Source organism: Aphis gossypii, chromosome 1, assembly GCF_020184175.1.
Source record: "Aphis gossypii isolate Hap1 chromosome 1, ASM2018417v2, whole genome shotgun sequence".
Lineage (NCBI taxonomy): Eukaryota > Metazoa > Arthropoda > Insecta > Hemiptera > Aphididae > Aphis > Aphis gossypii.
In genome coordinates, this window is record NC_065530.1 from 23,996,205 (window position 1) to 24,020,875 (window position 24,671).

The window sequence follows — 24,671 nt, forward strand, 5'->3', positions numbered from 1 at the left end:
TCAGTAATATACAAATAAGATAATTCTTATAAAATTATACATTATATAAGACGTGTAAACAATTTTCTGATATTTTATAAAATATTTAAATGTAATCGTTTATTTATAATATTTTTACAACTCATAACATAATTAAGATTTTAGACTACTTATATGTCTAATAGTCTTGGTTATGATTCGATAAATAAATAGCTAATATTAAATATTTCTTTGATAATTTAAGAACTTAATCATGAGAGATTCTATTCATATATTTTATTTACAAAACGATTAACATTTAAAATATTTTTTTAATTTATTAATGACGAGAATGTCAACAATTAAAAAAATACTATGTAGGTATTAAATTATGAATTTTGTAATATCTTGATTTAAAATATATGTATAAATATTAAATATAGGTACATAAGTTTGGCATTTACGCTATCATTAACTAATATACATTTATCATTGATGCTTCTTTAGTTTTCGAAATTTGATCAATTAATATTTTCATTGATCCAATCCAAATATCGGGTAACCCTTGTGTATACACCAGGGTAGCCAGGTTCACCACATTTGTTACCAAATGATACAATACCAATTTGTATCCACCTACCATCTTTTTTTAGCATTAATGGACCTCCAGAATCTCCCTAAAATAATAGATTTTTTATAATAGATTCACTTAAAATACTTTTAGATTAAAGTTTACCTGACAAGCATCTTTCCCCCCTTCTTTCAATCCTGCACAAATGAAGTCTTCGTTGATTGGTTGGAAATAAGTTCTGTCACAGTCGTTATTATTCCATACAGGAAGATCAACTTGTCTTTGAACGGTACTCTCTTTACCACCTGTATAATTAATTTTAGTTAAATGTTATCATTTTAATTATATAATTATTTTAACTTGAATAGATTTACCATAGTACGTAGTGCCCCATCCTACAACTGTTGGACTTTGCCCAACAAAAGTATCTGACTTAGAACTTTTAGGAGGCAAACACAAAGGTATTGTGTATTTGCTCCTTTTGACAGGTCGATCTAATACGAGTATTGCAATATCATTATAAAAACCAACTCGGGAGAATTTATTATGTCCACGAACTTCAATAACATAATATGTTTCAGGAGACGAAGGCTCATCATCCCTACGTAAGTCTACGTCACCAAGTCGCACTGTAAATTGTCTGGCATTAAAACTGAAAAGTTAAATTCATTGAAAATAAATTACTTTAATCTATCAATGAATTTTTTTATTATTATTATTAATATGAAGTTTTCTTAGCATGGTCATTTAAGCTTAATATATGATTAATGAATAAAACGTACGGCATTTGTCTATTATCTCGTGTGCAATGCGCAGCTGTGAGAATATGTCTAGGTCCAATTAATGAGCCACCACACCAAAATTCAGTTCTCCTGGGACCGTGTAAGAATATAGCAGCCATCCACGGCCATCGACCTGGTAAAGCTTCGTCTCCTCCGACTACTCGGAATTTTGGTATTTCAGGTCGTCCACAGTCTGTTTTTAAATTCAATATGTTTACAAGTAACTCATTTAAAAAATAAAATAAATATTTATGATTGAATTTTATAGATTTTTTTTTTTTAATTAGCATTTAAGAGAAGTTCACATTAATAATTTTAAATTATTGTTTAGCTGTTATAACTTATAATATTTTATTAATATTATTTATTACATAATTAGTTATTGTATAAACATACCAACAATCCAAAAAAAAAAAAAATTTATTTGTATGTTTATTTATACTTGAATTTATTATTATAAGCTCTCATAAGTTAGGAAATATTAGTAATATTACATTATATTTTATAAATCTCTTGAAAATGTCAACACAACGGATATTATTAATGCCATGTATAGATTTAATCTTTCTTTTAATTTTCCATGAATAATTTTTATAAGTCTTAACTAAGTTAATTGGACCATTATTTTAACTACGCAGTTCACTTAAATTTTATTTTATAAAAGTTATTCACTACTAAAAATAATTGGAGTATAATTTTTAAACAAGTTTACTACTAAGTCGATTGTCATAAATAAAAACAGTAGTATACCTAAATATTTAATACATAACAGCTTTGAGTGAAATAAACATATTTACTGTAGCGTGACATTGTGATACAATATATTAATATTATTAACTGCTTATTTAATACGAAGCTTAACGGGAAATTGTTCCAAGTCCATTTTAAGTCTTATACTAATCACCTAGTTCTAAGGAAGTCTTTAAACATTGATTTCACATTAATTAGTTAATAATAAAAAATATAATGTATAATGCACGTGTAAATGTATTATACATATTATACATTATTATAATATTTAATTCATTAAATCATTAAACAAAATTTAAATAAAAATCACAAGATAATATAAGCTTTAGTATATAAATATTTAGATTGTTATTATATCATAATTTAAATGTGTATAATGTTTTGATTTGTTAAATAAATTGTATTATTATTATATTAATTCTTATACATATTATTTATCAATTGTTTATACCTTCATCAATAGTATTAGAAGTCACGACCGAGCTTATTGTTGGTTTAGTTGCTACTTGTACTGGTGCTTTTGTAGACAATGTGATAATATTAGCAGGCGGTGGTCGAGTAGCCGGTGGTGGCCTGGTGTTTGTTGGCGGTCTAGTGACTGCAGTTTGTGTCACGAAGTGTTCAGGTTTTGAAGGTTTTTCAGGAACAGGACTATAAGAAAATAACAGTATATTTGAGTACATTTTTTTTAACTTTTAGGCATTAATCTAATTTTATTTTTATTTATTATGTTGAATTAGTATCTACGTTTTTAATCTCCTAGAATACTTAGAATATACTAAATCTGAAGGTACCGGTAGAATATAATGTATATGTCATATAGGACCAAGTGCTTGATTTTGCATTCAGTAGCATGCTATTTATTTAAAATAATAGTATTTTTAATATTCATAGTTAGGTATAATATTAAAATGTATATATAAGCATTTATATTTTTATTTGTGTATATAGGTTGAATAAAAATCCGTTCTAATTTTTAAAATCCAAAATATGTTTGTTTTTGTATTCAACCACAATTAGTTGGATGAGTAAAATAATATTACAACCAAGCTATAAATATATTACATAATTATGTATATATATATAATATATATATATATATATATATATATTATATATATATATATATACAATATATAACAAATGAATTGTATTTTAGTTATAAAGTACTTTTTTATGAAATGTATTTCTGTTAAAAATCCTGTTGCTGCATTATTAGATAAATAATAAAATTCTTAATTTTATTTTAAACCTAAAAATCATTAATTTTATTCAGTAATAGCCAATAGGATTAATGTATGAATTTCAAAATCTGTTTAAAAATATAAAATAGATAGTTTTAAAAAAATGATCATGTTTAAAAGAAATAAAAATTGAATAACTATTATTTAAACCATTTAAATTTACTTTTATTTTTATATTATTTATGTATATAATTTACAGTATCTATGAAATTAATTGTTGAATTGACCACAGATTCATGCTTTCATAAAATTCGATTATTATAATATCCATGTAATATATAAAATGTTGAAACTTGGATCGCTATTGCCACAAAAAATTTCTCTAAATTCAATACATTTTTGTTTGAACTATAATCAACAAATACGTTGGGGTATATGAATGTTTTACCACGTTTTAATTTCCGTCATTCGTTAAATATTGAAAAATATTGTTCATTGACACAATGGCATTATCTAATACTAAGAGTGAAAACGAAAATCATGTCAAACTTAATAGATAATAGCGGCGGAAGTGCTTACACAACAGAGGGTTTCAACACATACATTACATATGAGAATTTCCTAATTTATTCTAATACATTTTCACTGTAATTAGCTCCTTTTATATGTGAATAAAATATTTTTGTGACGTGAAAATGAAAAGTGAAAATCAATGTTTGATTAGATAGTCAAACACGCATAGACAGGCGTGTTAATAAACAAATGAAATTTTTAGTAAGCGCGTTAAATAGAGCGCAATAGCGGTTACAAATCGAATAGCCGCGTATTGTTTTTTTGTCCTTTCTTTATCCTTTCGGTAATGTTCGGCATGTCGTGCATAGACGCGACTGTTCACTTATATATCGTAATCGCAAGAAAGCGCGCGCGCGCGCGTGAGGACACGGTGAATGTGGTGGGCAAGGTCATCGGCAATTAAGTTTTACGCATGAATAAGACAAACGGACGAGATAATGGTCTAAAGAAGAATAATATAGTGTGTGTATGTATATATTATTAAAAATCGTTTTTCCCTTCCAATTGGATTACTTTCTACTCTTATGTTGTGTTAAGACAAAAAATTTCCATTGACAATTTCCAAAAAAAGTACGTATAGGTACTAATAATAATAAAATTACAAATTAATAATTATTATTGATTTTAGCATAATACATGCTTATTTTACATAAAATAAATTAATATTAGTTTAGAGAATCACTTAAGAAGATAGTACTTAAAGACTAATTGTATCTTAACTTATCATAAAAATAGTTTTGGTTATAGGTCAATATATTTTATTTCCCTGTCATTAAGAAAGTATTGTAGAAATATTGATTAGGAACTAATAAATATTAAATGCTATAACAGATCTATAAAGGTATCAAAATTAAGAAATATACTAATTTCAATAAACTTAATAACTGTTTTAAATTGTTGACCAAAGTGAACATTTTGTAACTTATGTGTATTGTGTGACTGTGTAAGTAATTATGTATCAGAGATACTTTGTACCAAATTCTTCTTTTAACGTATCATTTTATAATACATACAAAATATTATAAAAATTTAATAATTTTACTGAAATCTCCTTTACACTGAGCATACGTATTATAAGGTATTTTGAAAAATATAAATTTTGGTTTTTTTTTTAGTCCTTCAGTTACGTTACTATATAGTAAATAGTAAATACTTACGGTTCAGATGTTTTTTTTGGGCAACACACGCCTGGCACGAACAGATTCTTAAAGCATATGGATTGTCTAAGATGTCCTAAGTTGAGCAACAACTGTGGGCAGTTGCTAAGGTCCTCACAATTTCCCTGAGAACCATCTGGTGTAGAGCACGGTCTATTGTCTTGTGACACCACCTTGCCTGAACCCAGACTCACTAGTGGTTTAACTACCATATCAGTCATATTTCGACCAAGTACGTTCTTGCTGATAGTGAATATTGCAGATGGCAGGTCACCTTGTTTCTGCAAACCTTCTCATACATCAGTATTTGTCTACAAATTTCAGCTGACCCATCCGGTTTAATACGGAAGTCAATTTATTTATGTATGTTTATTGGTTATTTATTTATGGTATCTTTAAATTATTATTTACGCATCGAATGCCCCTAATTAATGTTTGCATAAAGCACAAATATTTAAGTGAGAAATAAATTATATTTATAAACTATGCTAAATATTCAATATTACGTTTTAAAAAACTATAGATATCTAATTTAAAATCCATTTTTTATTTTTCAATTCTCATCTATGAAAATATTTACGGCAGTGAGAAAATATAAATTATAATTCACATAATTAAATATTATATATGAGACTGATCATTTCAAAAGTTAATTAAATCATGTTTAATAAGTTTTGTATATATTTATATGTATGTATTACATGTATTTATATGTATTTATATGTATATATATGTTATGTAAGATTCTTATCTTATTCTCTATAAAGATATACTTACTTACTGGATAACTCTGTGGACTGTCGAGTCTGTCATCTGTTGTTCCTCTTGTATAATTAACTAGGTACCTCCCCACAGTATTGATAGCGCCAAGAGTTTCTGAAATTTTGGCTATGGCTTGTGGAGATAAATACCGAGCTTCTTCCGTACCGACGGGTGGATATTCAGTCTGTTCCTCAGGTAGAGTTTCTTGGAACTCGGATGGTAATTTGGCACGTCTACCTGATTTAGCATTTCTACCTTCTGGATATGTGACATCGCTATATCCTGTATGATCCTGATTATCACTTGAAGGAAAGTGAAAAGATTCTCGGACAGTTTGTCTAGGTGGTCGATTTATATGATACTGATGTCTACCAGTAAAATCGTAAGCTGTTATAAAATAAATAAATTATTAAAAATAAAAATGTATACTTTATGATTAAATATAATACTAAAAATGAGTAGAAAAATGTTCTATAGTTATTTGGAGAGGGGATCTAGAACGAGTGTTGCATTTAAATGTAATCATTATATATTTTAAAGACAATAAACATAGGTATACCTGAATATTATTTTATTTGTAATTGGTAGGTAATTAAACTAACTACTCCGTATAGTGGGGAATCGTGATTATTAATTGCTATGATTGTTTTATAAAACATTATTATTTGAATGGGCAATAATTATTATTATGATAATAATTCATATAAATGATTCACCACTTATCACTTTCTCCTTACGTTGGTAGGTACCTAGTACCCACTACTATACCACAGTCTACAATATTACAATAGGCATATAACATAAGTGCATACACAGGGATTTTTGTATGACATACAAAAATAAGTTTTATAATATAAATACTATCAATAAGACAGTAGGTTCATTAGGTAAAAAGACGAAAACAATTGTCTGGGTATAATTATTCAAATTTGTAATAAGAATAATTTATTCCATTTGTTAGAAATTACAATTTTGATGGGAAGTAACATTTTATATTGTTAATTGTATTCAATTATTTAAGTAAAAGTAGTGTTATTTACTCATATTTATACACGAGTTGTATATCTGTTTTAACATGCCATAAAGGTAATTAATCACAGGTTATTTCTAAGACCTTACACTCCAAAATCTACATACTACTAAAGTAACAAACGGCGGTGGTCTTTAGTCCAGTTATTATAGTTGGAAATAGCTAGTTGATCGTGACTAGGACGTGGATTTTTATGTAAACACATAGTTTTATTGAATACAAATTAATCACGTTTTATTACACTCTGAATAAAATGAGACTTTTTTATTTTACATATTTTCACATATTTTGATGTAAATACATATTTTTAAATATTTCGTAAATATTTTTTTTTTCATACTTAGGTATACAGTTTTTATTTGTATTAAAATTATTATATTAGAATTTGGAAATTTTGATATATCAGCTTCTATTAATATACGGAATTGTTATAAATAAAAGATAATTGATAAACCTGTTAGCGGGATATTACGATTTGTAATGTAGCCATAATCTCCAAATGTATATTGTATCCAATTGTTTCAACAATGAATATGATTAAATGAATTAAATCGAATCAAATAAATTAAATGAATTTAAAATACCGATTTTTTTTTTGTAAATTTGTAATATTTTTTTTTTAAATACATATTTTGCCAACAATAAGAACATAAATATTTACATATTTTGACTTTTTTTTAACATAAAAATTCGGGTCCTAATTCATGAACTAAGAACCAAGTTATTAAGGTTGATTAATATATTTTAATAAAAAAAAGTTAATGGTTTTTTTTAATAAATATGTCAAAAAGTCAAAACTACTAAACATATTAATAATAAAATCTTAAAAATCATATAAAAACTGTAAATGAATTACATCTTTTTTTTTCTACTTTGTATAAATTATTATTAATTTTATAAATGTTTGATCTATATAGTTTAGTATTTAAGATTCGCTTGAAAGAATTTACAGCTAGAATAATTTTAATTAATCATACAAGTTATATTTTATTAGTATCTGCATTGATTTTAAAATATGGTATATCTTAAAATCAATATTCAATGTTATTTGTAATTAAAAGTTTCAGTAGGAGCTCCATTAAACATTTATAAATGAGACGTGTTGACATCATAATAACGATTAACGATTAAATGTAAATATATGTTTTTTATGTAACGTAAGATAATAATATAACGTTTAACTTTTGGTGAGAGCTACTTTTTTTGTTTAGATTTAGTGTACTGCTAATTATATGAATAGACGTAGGTGCTGCGCCGATGGTTATAAATTTGCGATCAGTTTAGGTGAGGTACAACAAGAATAAAAATAGATAATAATAATCATAAATAAAAAAATAAAACAAAATAACTAAGTATTATACTTGACACATATAGAAAGTTATCTGTTTTTGTGCTCCCCACACACTTACATAGGTATCATTAGACAATTTCGGACGCCCTATAGAGTTGCAACCGCAAAACCGACGAAGAATGAGAAAAATTAGATGGAAATCTATAGTGTGAGAGTGAATTCAATCGTCGATAAGATAATGTCGGCCTACTTTGATATTAAAAGTAAATTAGCAACACTAGGATAACTAACTAATCACTAATCAGTTCTCTGGAAGGTTCCATGAAACATAACATTTATTTATATTACCTATCTAAATATAGCTAGGCGCCTTCTATAAAAGTCTATAATAGTTTATAACAGCACTGTAACTTTCATGTGATAATTGCGATAGTCGATAAGAGATATATTGTGTTTGTTTAATCAGTAGGTGAAATAAGAAAACGATTTTACACAAAAGTTTCTGTGTGTCTTATCATAGTTTAAATCTATATTTATTACATCCAAGAAACTGAGACATGTAAAGGTTTTTTAAATACATATAATATAGCCTATAGGTATCTCCTTATCAGTTTCAATTCTGATTTCACTTTAATGGTCACTTTTATATTGTAATAGATAGGGTATACAATTTTAATTGAAGTATAATATGTCAATGATAAAATATTACTTTCGTATTATTAACACTCATCTGTATAGTTGAGTTTATGAATAAACAGTGAATAAAAGTTAACACTTTTAAATATATTACAATTAATATTTATACAATGATTTAACTATCTAAGATATGATTGTTTTAGAATTAATCAATATAGTTTATAGTTCAAAAATAAAATGATTAGTTGTTATAATATGATAGTATGACATGTGAATTAAAGTTAATTACCTAACTTATAGTTTTATATAATTTATAAATTTTATTGTAATAAAAATGTATAAAACTAAATATTATAATTCACTATTGTTAAATCTTAAATGCATTACTATTTTTTTAACTAATAAAATTGAAAAATAACGGCAATAATAAGAAGTACTAAATGGTCTAAATGATTTTTTAATTTTTTATTTGTAACAGTTATAGCGAAATAATGACTTGCAACTACGTAATATATAGTTTATTTTTAGAAATAGTAAATTTTGATTTTATGCGTATGACTGGTATAAATATTGCTCAGAAATAAACGATATTTACACCTGAAAAACTTTCACTCGTTTGGTTGCATCCGAGGCGTGGTGTATATTTTCTTTCTAAAAAAACAACAACAACCCACACTAATTAGTAGCCAGTTACATTATATTCTCACAAATTACTATAAATATATTAAAATATATTATATAGTATATATATATTACACATATAAGCTAACTTTGAGCAATATTTAATTTTCCATTATATTTGGGAGGATACATTTATTTATTACTTTTGAAAATTAATGTTTTCTGCATACTTAGTTTTTTATTTTATAAAATATTTAAATAATTTAAAGTCAATATTATTCTTCATCTTCTAATCAATCATTTATTTAAATGAGTTCTATTTGGTGATCATTCATTGCTACTGTTTACGCTCATAAATAGAATGTTACAAGTTACCATTAATCATGGCACAGTTTGACTCTGCATAATATGTAGGTTTGAGTATTTTGTAATTTTTTTTCTGTATAAAAAAAATCTTATTTGTTTTCAATGAGTGTGTTCAATTCTAGCTATGCGTTTTACTTTTAAGATTAATTGATTATATTTGAAATCATTTATAGTTAGAAATAATTTTAAAAGTAGATTATTGTTATAATTTATATGATTCATTATAAAATAGTATTTATGAAAAAAAGTCAAGTTTTTTTTATATAATTATTATAAGTGAACTGAAAATGAATTGTTATTTATGCCTATTGTTTATCGTATGTATTGTATTAGTATTAAAAATGTATAAATATATATTTATTATTATTATTTATTTATTATATAAATAATGTATTTAATGTACACTATTATTATAAGATTTTGAAGTGTATAGTAGTATACTTTTTATATGTACATTTGTACTTAATTAAATTAGTTATAAAAATATTTTTTTAATTAGTAAAAATAATGTCGTATAATATTATTTAGAAATGTAAACTACTCATACCATTTAGCTAATTCGTATATTATTATATTATTGTTATGGGAAATTATAAGTTTAAGCTGAAAATTATGTTACTTTCTAGTACAGTGACTATATAATAATTTAAAAGAATAAAAAAAAAAACAAATGAACGTGTAGGTTAAAAATGGTTAGATATTAAACCTACGTATATATTGTATCAATAAAAATAAACTTGGTTTAAAAATGTTATTCGTAGGTTGTTCAAAGTGAAAATTATGTACAACCAATTGAACTTGCCGATCGTGTGGCAAACAGTGGACTTGTAACCTTTCTGAACATATATACAAAATTAATATTATATTTCACCGACCCGACAAAACAGACTGCGTATAATATGTAAATCGGCGTGTTTTTAAAGAAAATATATTACACCGCCCACAATCATTTACTTTCCATTTTATGCACGATATCCGGGTGCCTTACCGTCAGATGTTTAAACAGCGTAAGGTCTTTTGTTTTGTAAGAACGTAATACATAAACAAAAATATAATATAATTAACAATAATACACCAGCCAAGGGTCCATTTGTATTTTGCTTACACTTATTTTTAATAGAAAAAAAAAACGTAACGTAAAATATAATATCTAGAATACAAATAATTACAATCAAACTAGGTACCATGTTATATAAAAATATATAACGTTCATAGGTATACAAAATTAATTCTTATGGAACATCAGAGAAAGTGCGACAACATAAAAATCGGAAATGCAGTTCCGTATATTGGTATATATGTAATATTACATGTACGCCAAAATAAACATAATTGTTTTTCCTCTCACACATGTTATTTTTTACTTTTCTCTTGTCCAATATATTTATACATACGTTACATAATGTCACACACACACCGGTTATGCAACTATTTGTGACTTCTTAGAAAAAAAAACGCATACGAGACAATCGTGATAGGTGTGGAGAAAAAAAATTGTACCTACCTTATAGGTTTTTCTACCAAAACATTTTTGGTTGGAGAAAGTGCTAGAGGTCAATATGTTATGCAACTATTATTTTTATGAATTACCGTCAGGGTGATAATGACCTAGATGGGTGTATATTGCATAGTTCATACTTATTATTATATAGGTACCTATTATATAGATTAAATATATATATATATATATATATTTATTTATAACACACACGTATTAGTATATGAATCATCGGAATTACCTTGTGAATAACTGTTTTCAAAATGACGAACTGCATCACTAGCTTTTACGGTTAAGTAACATATCCCTGTAAAAGAAAAAAAAATGTAATTTACTATTATATATTTATATGTAATTTTGAGTATAGTATATTATATAATATAATTATATATATATTTTTTAAGCTTGTTAGTCATTATAATACCTAATAACATAATTATTAGTACATCTATTATGGGATAATAAATCAGATATTGCTCATTTAAAAATAAATTTGTATATGTATATTAAAATGGAAATAAAATTATCTGTCTAAAAAATTACAGCAAAATGTGGGTATTCTCATTTTACGAGTATAAAAAAACTAATAAGACATTTATACCGACACAGGCCTTTTATAGTATATAAAAAATAGGTACCATTTTTAAGAATAGGTATCTAGTTCAAAAATCAAAATTTAAATATAGACATCATTAAAGAATGAAATTCAGATAAGTATACATATACCTGGTGAATCAATTTGAGTATAATTCATATTATATAATATTTGGTTATGTGTTTGGTTCTATAAACTATTTGGCTTAGATAGTATTTTATAAGAATTATTTATTAGTTACTACTCAATAATATACGTACATAACACGTAAGTAGGTACGTGATTACTTTACAAAACCAATAATGGTGAATCAGTGAGTACCTATTAATAGACTAGGTATAGATGTATTCGTTAATTATTATAAAATGAACACAAACTATTATATAGCCTAATGCATATTTAATTTAAACTGAATAACTACTGTAACTATACATGCATATTTAATTCAAGAGGGTTTTAATTGTAATTTGTAAAATCACACTCATGAGTAAAATGAAATATTAATTTTGTTTATATTTTTATTAGTGAAATTGTGACTTTGTTTCAATTTTTTATGTTTTATAAATAATGTGGAATATTTGTTATGAAACTAAACATACGTGTATGTAGAATTTAATTAATGGCAGAACAGAGAAAATGATTAAAAAATCCGGTACTCTTATGAATATTGAATACATTTTAATAATAGATAATATATTGCATGTAAATCTAAAATTGGAAATTAGGATGATCTACAAAATCAAAGTGTACGAGATCAAAAAAATTAAAAAAAAATTAAAAGTATATTATATCCGAGTATCTATTTTTACTTTTTTATAACTTATATAAATATTAAATATGGCGATAAAGTAGAAAATAAGAAACAATTTACTAAAATCGTATTACCTATATATTATATTAGTTATTTTTTTAATACAAGTAGTTTTGTATTTTGTTTTTTAAAACAATACATTATGTGTTCAAATGTATGTCAAAGAATAAAATATATTATAATCCCACCTATAAACTATTATATATTATTCATTGTGTAGGCATGACGTGTTGACCCTACTTGACTATTAACCATAAACGAAGAATTTACTATATTGACTCATGTATCATTGATATATTAAAACTTTATTTCAAATTTAAATAATTATATTCAACTGATGTAATAGTACCTTCCTTTTAGGAATTCATTAATTAGATAATAATAATTTGTAAAGGTTATTATAGCTAAAATAAAATATTCAAAACAGGGTATTTTATAACAATATTTGAATCTGTAGAATTAATAAATTTATTATTATAAGGAACCTACTATACTAAAGGTTATAAATTTATAATATAATAATATTTTCAAGTACCTACCTACATATGTATAATGTATATGAATATATTTGGTTCAGTTATCATTATGTTTAAATATGAAATATACAACAAATTACATAGACTATCAAACAATAATACTAATTAAAAAAAAAAAAACAAAATGTAACAAATAATGGTAAAAGTTGAAACAGTAAATAATTGATATATGGTATGATTTTTTTACTTCAATATTGTGTCTCACGCTTACTATCCTTTTAACTATTCTTTTCTTCTAGAAACAATAAGTGTAAACATTAAGTGATTGTTTAAATTAGCCAAAATAAAATAATTGATATGTATAATAAAGTTAATATTAAGAAACCAAAATATAGTATTATGGTTAATGATATTATGGTGTATGTTATATTATCATGATTATGGACGAATAATGGGTTTTCATAAAACAAAATTACTTTATGTTAAATTTAAAATACGACCAAAAATATATTGATAGTCGTACCATAAAAGCTTGTTATTAGGTAATTCACTTGATATATATATATAACTATTACTATATATATATATCATTTAGTTTTAGAAAAAACAAACTATTCGATGGTTTAAATTATTATACTTTGACTGAAAGCGATGTTACTGTTGAAATGACTGGTGAAAACGAGATTGTCTGAAAGTCGAAGTAAACAATATCCGGGAGATACATCCGCCCACGAAATGGCGTTTTTGCAGCAATGTAACGCTATACTCATCAATTGTATTCTCTCTCTCTCTCTCACTGTCTTAAAATATTTACGTGCAAGTACATATTATATATATATATATTGTATTATATGTACGTTTTACTTTAATACATTTGTGTGAGCAGTACCTATATGCGCGTGCACGCTTATATCGGTTTTGTAGACACGAAAAAGAAAACTAGTATATCCGTCGTGTGCCTATATTTTTTCTCTCACTCGAATATCGGCCCAACAAGGCCGTTCACGGATGCTCGAAGGTCGTGACCAAGATACACATATACGCAATGCGTATACGGCGCGCGGACGTGAATAATCGCGGTGAACAAATTATTAATTGGAGGTTATAAACAATAATAACACGTTTCTTGTTGTGTTTCTTCTTCTCGGACGTTTCCTTCCGCGGACCAGTGAAAATATCCCTCGGGTGACGTCGTCGCCGTAACAGCGGTCTTTATCGCGCGCACCGTCGGCGCCGGGCGTTCCGCGAGCACGCGCGCGCATTAGCTGCACCGCGGACCCGACGGCCGAGCGCCGACGACGCGATCGTCGGTTTCTATAAAAACCGCTCACGGCAGCGACGTCGTATTTCGGATCGAAAACGAATATGTAGGTATATACTTACACGCGTAGAATTAAATATAATATATACATATAATATGGATAATATTATTATTATGATGACGACCAAACGGCGGTGCAGTGGTCGCGTTTCCGTAAGATTCGACCGGCCTATGATGACGTTGTAATAAAAAAAAAAAAAAAAAGAAAAAAATAATAAAAACAGCGCGTAGAGAATATTTTTCTGCGTACAACGATATTATAATATAGATATGTATAATGGTAGGTATGTAGATACGAATATATTTTAATACATTATCGTATGAGTCTATTTTTTTTTTTACATATCGCTTTCTCCGATGTGTTATAGCTAGGAGACCACCGTTGACACAAACCGAGTTGATGATTATATGGGTGTTGTAAAATGAAAAAAAAAGACTGGCCGGAAAACCACGGAACATTTTTTTTTTTGTTTCAAGTACACGATGTAATTGTGTACATAATATATAGTCATTGATTAGTAATTTTTTAAATAAAAATCTGATTTTTTTACATCATTAATTTATTGTTTCTAAATGCATGTTGATATCTTGGGCATCATCAAGGTCTAAATAGCTGTAAATAGCTACCTAATCTTACAATGATATTTCAAATGCTTGACAATTCATTTAACAAGACGTTTGGTATAAATATGTAGTTATTATATATTATTGTTACATTATATATATATACTATACAGCATATGTTTAAAGGTATTTATTCGATACGCAGATACTTGGATCATGTTAAAATGAATTAGTAGAGCTTAAAGTATTTACCATTTCGATTACCGTGTTATGTACATTTTTAAAATAAAATCATGATAAGAATAGAGATTATATATTTTCTATATAAAAAATTTATTTATTTAAATTAAAAGAAAAAAAAGAAAAATTTAAGATTATATTATTAAAAGTAATACATAGATGTAGTAGTGTGACTTTGTTTTTAATATTCATAAAAAAAATAATAGAAATGTTAGTAAAAAACTAAAAACCATCATGAGACAGGTAATCAAAATAGATATTATAAGTTGATTATTATTTCATAAAAAAATAAAATCATTTTCAAAGAAAAAATGTAAGTTAACTATTTTTGAATAACTACAGTTACTTGTCACATGGTATTAGAACAACGGTATATTTGAATTATCTCCTTTAACTAATATTTAAAAAAAATAATATTTATCATTTTATTATAAATTATTGTTTCCTTGATTCAACTATGAATAATTGGAAGCCTAGCATTTTTTACAGCTATTACAGTACCTATACAAGTATATTATTTTTTAAGACATTGAAACATTATTTATTCTATACAGTTTTAAAATGTATAGTATTTGTAGGTGGTTTTTTTTATTGATTTAATTATGTTAACTCTAAATTGGATACACATAATTTATATTCAATTCACTTTTGCGTTTTTAATAAAAATATCACTCAATAGATTCTAATTAATTTTAAAGTAATACCTACCAAATATAGATTTCTAAATCTTTAATGTTAAGATATTATTGATTAACCAAAAAACCCGAAAGTAAGTATGGGTAATATTGGGTTTGTTTATCATAAGTACCTTATTTAAATTCTAACATTAGAAGATAAAGAACAAGAAACTCCAGTTGTTCATGAAATATGAGATTTATTAATAGTTAAGGTACAAGATACTAACTGGTTATTCAAACCAACATGCATGTTTTCGTTTTCTAAAATCAATATTATTGACTTTTTTTTAGCAAAGTTAAGTATACGGACACTTATTATTTTATATTATTAATATTTAATATAGAATTCATTTAGTTTTTATATCAATAACATAGAAAATCATCAGTAATAATTATTTGTGTTGTAATTGTTGCATTCCGATTGATGAACATTATATAAATGTAATTACCTATGAGTCAATGACCAATCAATATTTTTAGAGATTAAAACAATACCTGAATTTGAATTCAGATTGAATACAATAATAAAAGCACTACCTAAATAGATTGTGATTACAATGTTTAAAAAACGCATTTTCCTTGAAATTATTAAAATGAAGGACTTGCAGTCGTTATTTCAACGTCACTCCTCTTACTGACTCATTTCGTTGATGTTACACTATTGTGTAATAGTTCGGAAAAAACATATACAATAATACATGATGGTTTCACCCATGACACAACTTCGAAGAATCGGGTCAAGTTGATTTGACATACGAATATACTAGTTATTACCAATTCCATAGTGATATTCATTGTTGTTCCTCTTGTAATCATAATAATTAAAAACTTAAGATTTTCATTTTAGATCCCTGTTAATTGGTTGCGTGTGGTTCGTGCATTCTTCAAGTTATTATATAGCCTCTGTTTGGACGACAGGCAACCAGAGCACACAGGCTTGATGTCATAAATTCAGATTTATTGTCTCGTCTGGCTTTCGCTTCAGCCCGAAACAAAAGGGCAACCATTAAAAAACATAAAAGGAGTAAAAAACCGCCACAAGTAGGTCAATTATTATTGTTTAAGTATTTGAATACGTGAGTCTGTCGGTCGTTAAATATTTCCGGGTGTTCCAGACATTTAGTTAACTAGTGTATCTCAAGGAGTATCGACTGTTCCAACAGGACTAATTGATTTACTTAAAAGTCTTTATATTATTAATATATAAACATAGCTAGATATGTAAATAATGGAGATTTTTCCTTTTTCACTAGTCAAATATGTCATTTAGTCAGAATTAGGTTGTATCTTGCATACATTTTTAATATATAAGTTATAACATAATTTATGTTAATTAATATTTTTATACCATGATAATAAAATAATTAGTTTCTTAAAAATGTATTTTTTTAAATTACAATTTGCATTAACATTTAAATACATAATTATTACAAGTACTATCATGGCAGGCATATTTAAGCGAATATAATTTGTATGTAAAATGTTCATATAAATATATAGTTAATGATGTAAAATTAATTTTATAAATTTTGATATTTTTAGCGTATATTTAAATTTAAATGTTTAAATCAACAAGTATAGATAAATAGGGACATTACTTTAAATCTAAGTAAATTGAATTAATTTAAAATAAAAGTTGTATTAATATTTTGGAATTCTAAAATTGTTGTTTGGTTATGAAAACAATAATTTGATTATATTCTTTATTTAGCTATAATAGTTAAAACTAATTCTATACAAAATGCATAATATATTTTAGTTTCAGTAGAGTAAGTATGTAATTTTTCAGTGTTTTTTTCTTAGAACTTTAAATATAGTTACCATCAATTTTTTTAATGATTTATAATTATTTATTTTGCTTTTTTTAAAAAACATAGTTATTTTTGTTGTTGAAATTCTAAAAATATATTTTTATTTATGTATTAAAATGAACTTATAAAATAATAATTATTAAAAACATCAACTTTAATGTGTAAGATTATTAGAAGGTTTTAGGTTATTTCAAAAATACATAGTCCAAACATAGGTACATTACAATACTAACTATATGTTTGTGGAATTGTGCTCTTATACATTTTTTAAATTAAATCATTACTCAATATGTCTAATGATATGCTAGCATATCATTGTATTAAAAAAAAAAAAAACAAAAAAATATAACTGTTTTAAAATGACCTAGTGTCTCCGAGAATAAGAAAAACAATATATTACTTGAAACAATGTGCCAATATATTTCAGTAAAACGAATCATTACCCTAGTGAGAACATTTGATACGTTACAACGTTGGACATGATTGACCATTGTTTTTGATCGGAAACTGTCAAAAAAATAAACATATCGCTTCTCGTCTCCCTCGAATGAGTTCACTGAATGAATTACTTGAAGACGACTTGCCTCTCAGTATGAGTACAGTTTTACATAACGGGCCATATTTTTTATTATAATTTATTTTTTTATTTTTGCGTGCTCTTTTAACGGGAAGTCCACGACATGACCGGAAGGCAATTTAATAGACCAAATCATAACGTTTTGCCCGAGGATGTAAAACCATAATGGGCGAAATTAGTATTGGACTTTGTTATGTTGTCACTTGTCAGATAATACGTTTAGAGAAATGCGCCAAGTATACCACAATAATCTGTAATCTTTATTGGTCCTCTACGAAACGAATTGTGTTTTCGTTATACAATTATATTCGGTTATCAAGACTACCTTGTATAATGGAGTTTAGTTGATATTAAAATATGTCAAGCTTACTTATAATTTCAAGAATATAATTTTATCAATTATGTAAGTATAATTAATTATATAAATATTTAATCTACTCAAAAATAATAAAAAAATTATTTATTTTACATTAATATTTTCATGTATTTCTGCGAAGTCATTTTATAATTTAACACACAAAAAAAAAATAAGAAAATTCGTGTCCGATATTTTATATTTAGAGAGCAAAACATTACCTAGAATAATAATATTTTGATGAGCAAGGAATAATGATTGGTTTTATGCAGTTGAGTATTATGCTAATAATATGTATCACCTACCTATATAAATATATAATTAAAAATATTTTGAATTAATGAGCTCAATTTGTGATGTTTTGAAAAGACTCATACGTTTGCACTTCTAGCTTATTTTTTTATGTTATTGAAAAAACGTAAACATTAGTTTACAAACTATATTACTATTCTATAATAAAATGTTAATTATAACGTTATAACTATTTTATGGGTTATGATTTACGAATAAGTGCCAAAATTTAATATTATAATGTATTTTAGATAATACTACAATCTACATACTAATACAGTAATATGCATTAGTTTTAAACAAAAAGTAGGTAGGTATCAGAATTTAAAAAAGTAAGTTCTAAAATTGCAAACAAATTATGAATTAAATTATGTTGTAGTTTATTAAATTAATACTTTATAAATTGTCGTCTAAAATACAAATAAACATTTATTATAACGTATAATTAATGCACATTTGTACGTATAATATGTTACCTAATGTATTATATAATTGTATGATGTATATAATATACTTTTTATGGAATTACAAATTTCAGTATTCAAAAAACTACTTTTTTTTAGCTGTATGGCTGTGTTCCAGTATGGGATCAATTGTGAAATTATAGTACGAAAAATGTGATAATTTAAATTTGAAAAAAAATTAATAGGTACTCAAACTACATTGTGACTGAAATAATTATTATATCAAATTATTATTAAAACATTTTTTAATTTAAAATGTAATTTAAAGGAAATAAGAAATACAATTAAAACTTTTAGCATACATACACTTGTACACTAATATACCGAATAATTATTTTACTAATGTGAAACAATTGGTAGGTACCTATTTATAATTAGGGGCACTTAGATTTTTTAAATTTATTTGTTTTATATAATTCAATACATTTTAAGGGATCAAATAATGGGTTTATACGCATATTTTCTGAACAATTTTAGTAAAAATGAGAATTGGTAGTCAGAAAAATCATACAAATTCGTTAAAATTAATTAAATATAATAATTGTGTTACTTTTATATATTGTCAACATGTCTATGTAAATCTTTAAACTTGAATGTAGTGTTAAAATAGCGTCTAATTTTAAAGGGAAAAGTATATCTGCACTGTAACGAAGTCACAAAAGGCCCCCTTTCACTTAAATCTATTTTTACCAAACCGAAGATGAAAAGAAACAAAACAAGACAACGGTATTTATCTAAACGTATTCATTAAAGTTGAATCTAAAATAATCTAAAAATTATAAGTTATTTTTCTATGGAAGCTTAAAAAAACTTTTTTTTTATTAATATGTGGTTCACGCAGTGAGTTCGTGATTTTTCAGGTAACAAGAAAACCATACATATTTACAAAGAATAGTTATGGTTGCGTTTCCCAACTTTACGCTATTAGTAAAGTTCGATCAATGTTGTTACTGGTATTATTTATTATTTTTTACTGATATTTATTAGGTTCGTAAAATAAAAAAAAACAAATCTCATAGTACACTGAGATTAAATGAATGAATAATTATAGTAAAATGGTGTATCCGTAGTGCAGTATAATCGAATGGGGGATGCTGGGGGTAGGTACCTGAGTGGACAATAGTAGTTATTATATCAGTAAAAGACGTATTTTTTTTCTTCGGTCACACGATTTCGAGTACCACCTACTACACAATATAATAGTTTTCCTTCAATGCGCTCTGTGACCGTTCGGTTATCCGATAATATTACAACGTCTTACCACCCCAATCGTGTGTGTAAGCCAAACGGACATGTATGATATAATATATAATAATAATAATAATAAAATATTATTATATCATAAATATATAATTCTAATTTATAGACATTACATTGACTATACGTGATCCGACTAACCTAATATCAGGACGCATCTCGACCACATGTTCCAAGCGTGTCGTCCCTGGCAGAGTAATGCTGGCGGTGGCGGTGCGGACGATTAACGCACATAACAGACGCGAACCAGAGCGGACCGTAAGTATTTCGGGGCCCGCGGATACTGCGGCACTGCGTCGCGTCGTCGCGCGGGATCTCTTCTAACCGCCGTCGCCGCCGAAAATCGTGGGAGTAAACGCCGCCCGCCCCCGCCCGCCACGCCGGTCCGTTGGGTTTCCAGTGCGTGCGATGACCGCGCCGCGCGCGTTACAGGTAGGTGGAGAGGTGTACTATCGCTCCGGCGGACGGCAGTGGCAGTGGCGAGCGGTTGGCGAGAAGGAGAGAGAGTCGCGGCCGAGTCGCCGTCGTTCGTGTCTGTAAGTGTGTGTGTGTGTGCAACGGTTCGGAAGAAAGTGAATCCCCCGGACGACCGTGGGCAAGGACGCCGAAGGTGACGTCACACACCGCACGAACCGTGTACATGTTGTTATTACGATATATAATAACAATATAATATGTATACGGGGTTATGATATTATTATTACAGGTAAAAATAATTAAATACGTTAATATAATAATATTATACATTATATAGAAAGCGATGGCGTTAAGTCGACCGCAAGTCGTCGGCCGGTTTTGAAGGTGAGATGGTATAATACTGTTGTTATTTACTAATACTTTGCACTTTGCAGATCGCTGCAGTGGCTGCTGTACAGCATCATCAGCTAGGTAGAATCGGTATAATAATCGTGTTTCAGAGCAGTTCTCGATGTGATATTCTGAGAAACGAGCAAGACGAATGCGAAAAAGCGTATATGGCAAGTCGCAAGCGCTGTTTCGATCGCGTTTTGGGAGGAATGTTTGTGTCAACGAATATTCAAATATAATATTAGATAGTGAAACAGGCCCGTAGCCAAACAAAATTTTCAGATGTGTCAAAGTAAACTTTTTTTTGAGGGGAGGGGCATTATGTATAAAAACCATGTCTTTCTAATATTTTTAATATTTGAAGGGGGGGGGGGCAATACCTCCTCTCGCCCACCCGTGGCTACGGGCCTGTAGTGAATTCGAGAACCGTTGGTACTTGGTCGAAAGCAAAAACTTTATTTAACGTAATATAGTATATGGTAAATATTATACAGCTATTACTGCTTTTGAGTTACGCTAAACCGTGTTTAAGCCGTTTTACCGTAATATTTTTAATGGGGGATGTTAACTTTACAAATGCATATATTAAAGAAAAAAATATACAAGAAAATGATTACGATTTTGTTAATTTCTGAACGATATCTGTAAAATTAAAGTCTGTTGATGAGTAACGCAGTAATCAATTCGAGTGGTCTATTCTTATGAGTTATGCTTATGACTAACATAAATTACACACAAGAATACACGTTCACTTTCCATATTTACAGGATGTACTATACGCATATACGTATAGGTATTACATCGAATTTTATTATTGTATATACCAAAGTACATTATTAAAACAAATATAACTTTCTTTTTCCTTCTTAGATAATTCATTAAGTAATATTTAGAAACAAGCATAGGTACTTAACATTTATAACGCATCAATTAAATATACGAAATTAATATTTAGTTTACTGTGAAATAAATACCGGTTAAAATGTTTAAATATATATATATATACTAAGTTCATTGTTATTAACATCTCAAAACGTAAAAATACTGATAGTTTTTTAATTGTATTATTTATAAAATTATGATGTTTTAAAACAATTTAAAATTAAGTCTTATTCTTGAACCAAGTATCAAAAATTGAGTATAAAAAATGTATTTCTAGTTACAAAGTAATGGTATGGATTTCGAGTGTGCATAGAAAATAGAAATATACAATACAATAAGACATTTTTTAATGCATTTTTATGTTGACATATATAATTAGTATAATATCTGATATGTTAGATTAGGTATTATAAAACTCATTACTCACACAACTTTAACTTATTTTTGTTAATGAAATACAAAAATGCAAAATGTAATGATTAAGAGTTTAAATAAACGGTACTAATCAAAATACGTTTATTTGTTTTTATACTAAAAATAAACAATTTTCAAACAATTGCTCTTGTTTGATAATTTGATAAGATAAAATAGATATTTGATAATATATATAGTATAAATTAAAACATTTTTTTCAAAAAATTAGGTATAGGTATAAAAATAATGAATGTATAATTAATAGTTATATAAAAATTGAAATAGGGATTAAAGCATTTAGTGGTTTTACTTTTTTGGATAACAAATGTTTTAATTCTGTTGTATTTAGTAGATTAATTTCAATATAAATTCTGGCTCTTTTTATTTAATCTATTATGTACCTAATATATTCTATAAATAGATTCATTGTCAAGGTAGCAATAAGAAACCTTAAGGATACTAAAATATTCAGTAAATTAGTAGATGTAGATTGACTAATAACTAATTTAGATTATAAATAATAAGTAGGTATAGTAATTTATTGATAATAAGACATTAAAAAAATTTAATACAATTTTAATTTAATCAAAATTGGGATCAAATCTAAAAAATGAAAATAACATTAATATATAGTTGTATAACACTCTAATATCGGCTAATGACCGATGTAATTGCCTTGTGTATTTATAATAATAATAAAAAAGAAAATAACACATTATAATTCTTCAAACAAATCAAAATACATGATTTACCATTTCCAAAAGCTTATAAATAAATTTGTTTTTATTTTATTATATAATATTACTATTAAATTTTTATCACATTAACAATTATTTATATTATTATAAAATATGTAACCAAATTTTTATCTGTTGAAGTCAAAATTTAGTTTTCATGACCAATAAAAAAAAAAATTAACAAAAGAAAAAAATATAAATATAATTTATACTCATTTTTGTATTTTTATATTTAAATATTTTATTCAAAATTATGACATATTTGTTTAAATATACGTGACATAATTATTTGTAAATTGTTAATGATATAAAATTAAATCATTATTATTTATTGTAATTAAAAATTTAAAAAAAGATTGTAGGTACATTTTTTAATTCTTCAAATATAATATCTATTTCTTAAGAATTTGAATAATATTTTATATTCATACAATTTTTTTTACTAATTTAAGAATCAAATAAAAATTGTTATTATAATTTAAAAATAAAATAATAAATAAGTTAAAATAATTTTGGACGTTTACATAATTTTGTGTAATTTTGAATTTTAATAAATAAAAAACCGTAAGTAAATATTATGTAAATATTTTTTTCAAAGGGCCATTTATAATATTAAAATAAAAAAATATTATTCTCTTAAAATAATAAATACAAATAAAATAAAAATAAAATAAATACAAATAAATTAATAAGAATTATTCACTTCTTATGATACAATTACAGTTTTAATCAACGAGAACAATTCTGACAATCAATTAAAATAATTACGTGAACGATGAAAGTTATGTTTCGTTTGCTAATACTGCACAAAAACTATTTGGAACTATGAATGTACAACTTGATTATACATTTCTATAAATAAAATAATATTATTTTGAGTTAGAAATTCTATAGGAATTATTTTTGTAAGCTACTAATGTTGAGTTATATATAAAGAAAAAATGTGGTTTCATTTTCATATTCTAAAATATAATTTTATACAAAGATCATCAAAACGACATAAGGCTGACGAACGTTCATCGTTCCCTTCGAAATGACCTTGAATCTAACCCCATTATATTCTTAGTCAGGTAATAAAACCAATATACTGAACGAAAAGATCTCTAATAATATAAACCGGCTAGAAATAACATACCTACTAGTTATTAAAAAATATGTATATAATAAATTATCCTATTGTGTAGACAGGCTAACAACACAATTATTCAACCCC

General features: G+C 26.1%; 1 protein-coding gene and 1 long non-coding RNA gene across 3 annotated transcripts; one reads left to right on the top strand and one right to left on the bottom strand.

Annotated features, from left to right (window-relative positions):
* Positions 1 to 54: 54 nt before the first annotated feature.
* On the bottom strand, positions 55 to 20,931 carry LOC114124097 (proclotting enzyme-like). Of its 2 annotated transcripts, none has more exons than XM_027987275.2 (9): positions 20,760 to 20,931; positions 11,421 to 11,486; positions 5,757 to 6,124; positions 4,976 to 5,256; positions 2,513 to 2,712; positions 1,312 to 1,504; positions 904 to 1,181; positions 695 to 834; positions 55 to 635 (listed from the first exon to the last, which is right to left on the bottom strand). In XM_027987275.2, the coding sequence occupies exons 1-9, from the start codon at positions 20,785 to 20,787 to the stop codon at positions 480 to 482; spliced, it is 1,710 nt and encodes a 569-aa protein (XP_027843076.1). In that variant the 5' UTR covers positions 20,788 to 20,931; the 3' UTR covers positions 55 to 479. The 2 variants fall into 2 exon arrangements, with proteins under 2 accessions (XP_027843076.1, XP_027843075.1); XM_027987274.2 differs by having other exon boundaries at positions 4,976 to 5,264; positions 5,753 to 6,124.
* Positions 16,821 to 18,491, top strand: LOC126549459 (uncharacterized). The gene is made up of 3 exons (XR_007603568.1): positions 16,821 to 16,904; positions 18,102 to 18,264; positions 18,347 to 18,491. It is a non-coding gene; the product is annotated as an uncharacterized LOC126549459 (long non-coding RNA).
* Positions 20,932 to 24,671: the final 3,740 nt, after the last annotated feature.

Bases quoted from the DNA above. Each gene is read 5' to 3' on its own strand.
- LOC114124097 (XM_027987274.2), bottom strand. From the start codon at position 20,787: ATGTGGTCGAGATGCGTCCTGATATTAG. The intron at 1,505-2,512 runs GTATAAACAATT...ATTTAAAAACAG, and splicing joins TTCTAATACTATTGATGAAG to ACTGTGGACGACCTGAAATA. The intron at 1,182-1,311 runs GTACGTTTTATT...TTAACTTTTCAG, and splicing joins CGAGATAATAGACAAATGCC to TTTTAATGCCAGACAATTTA.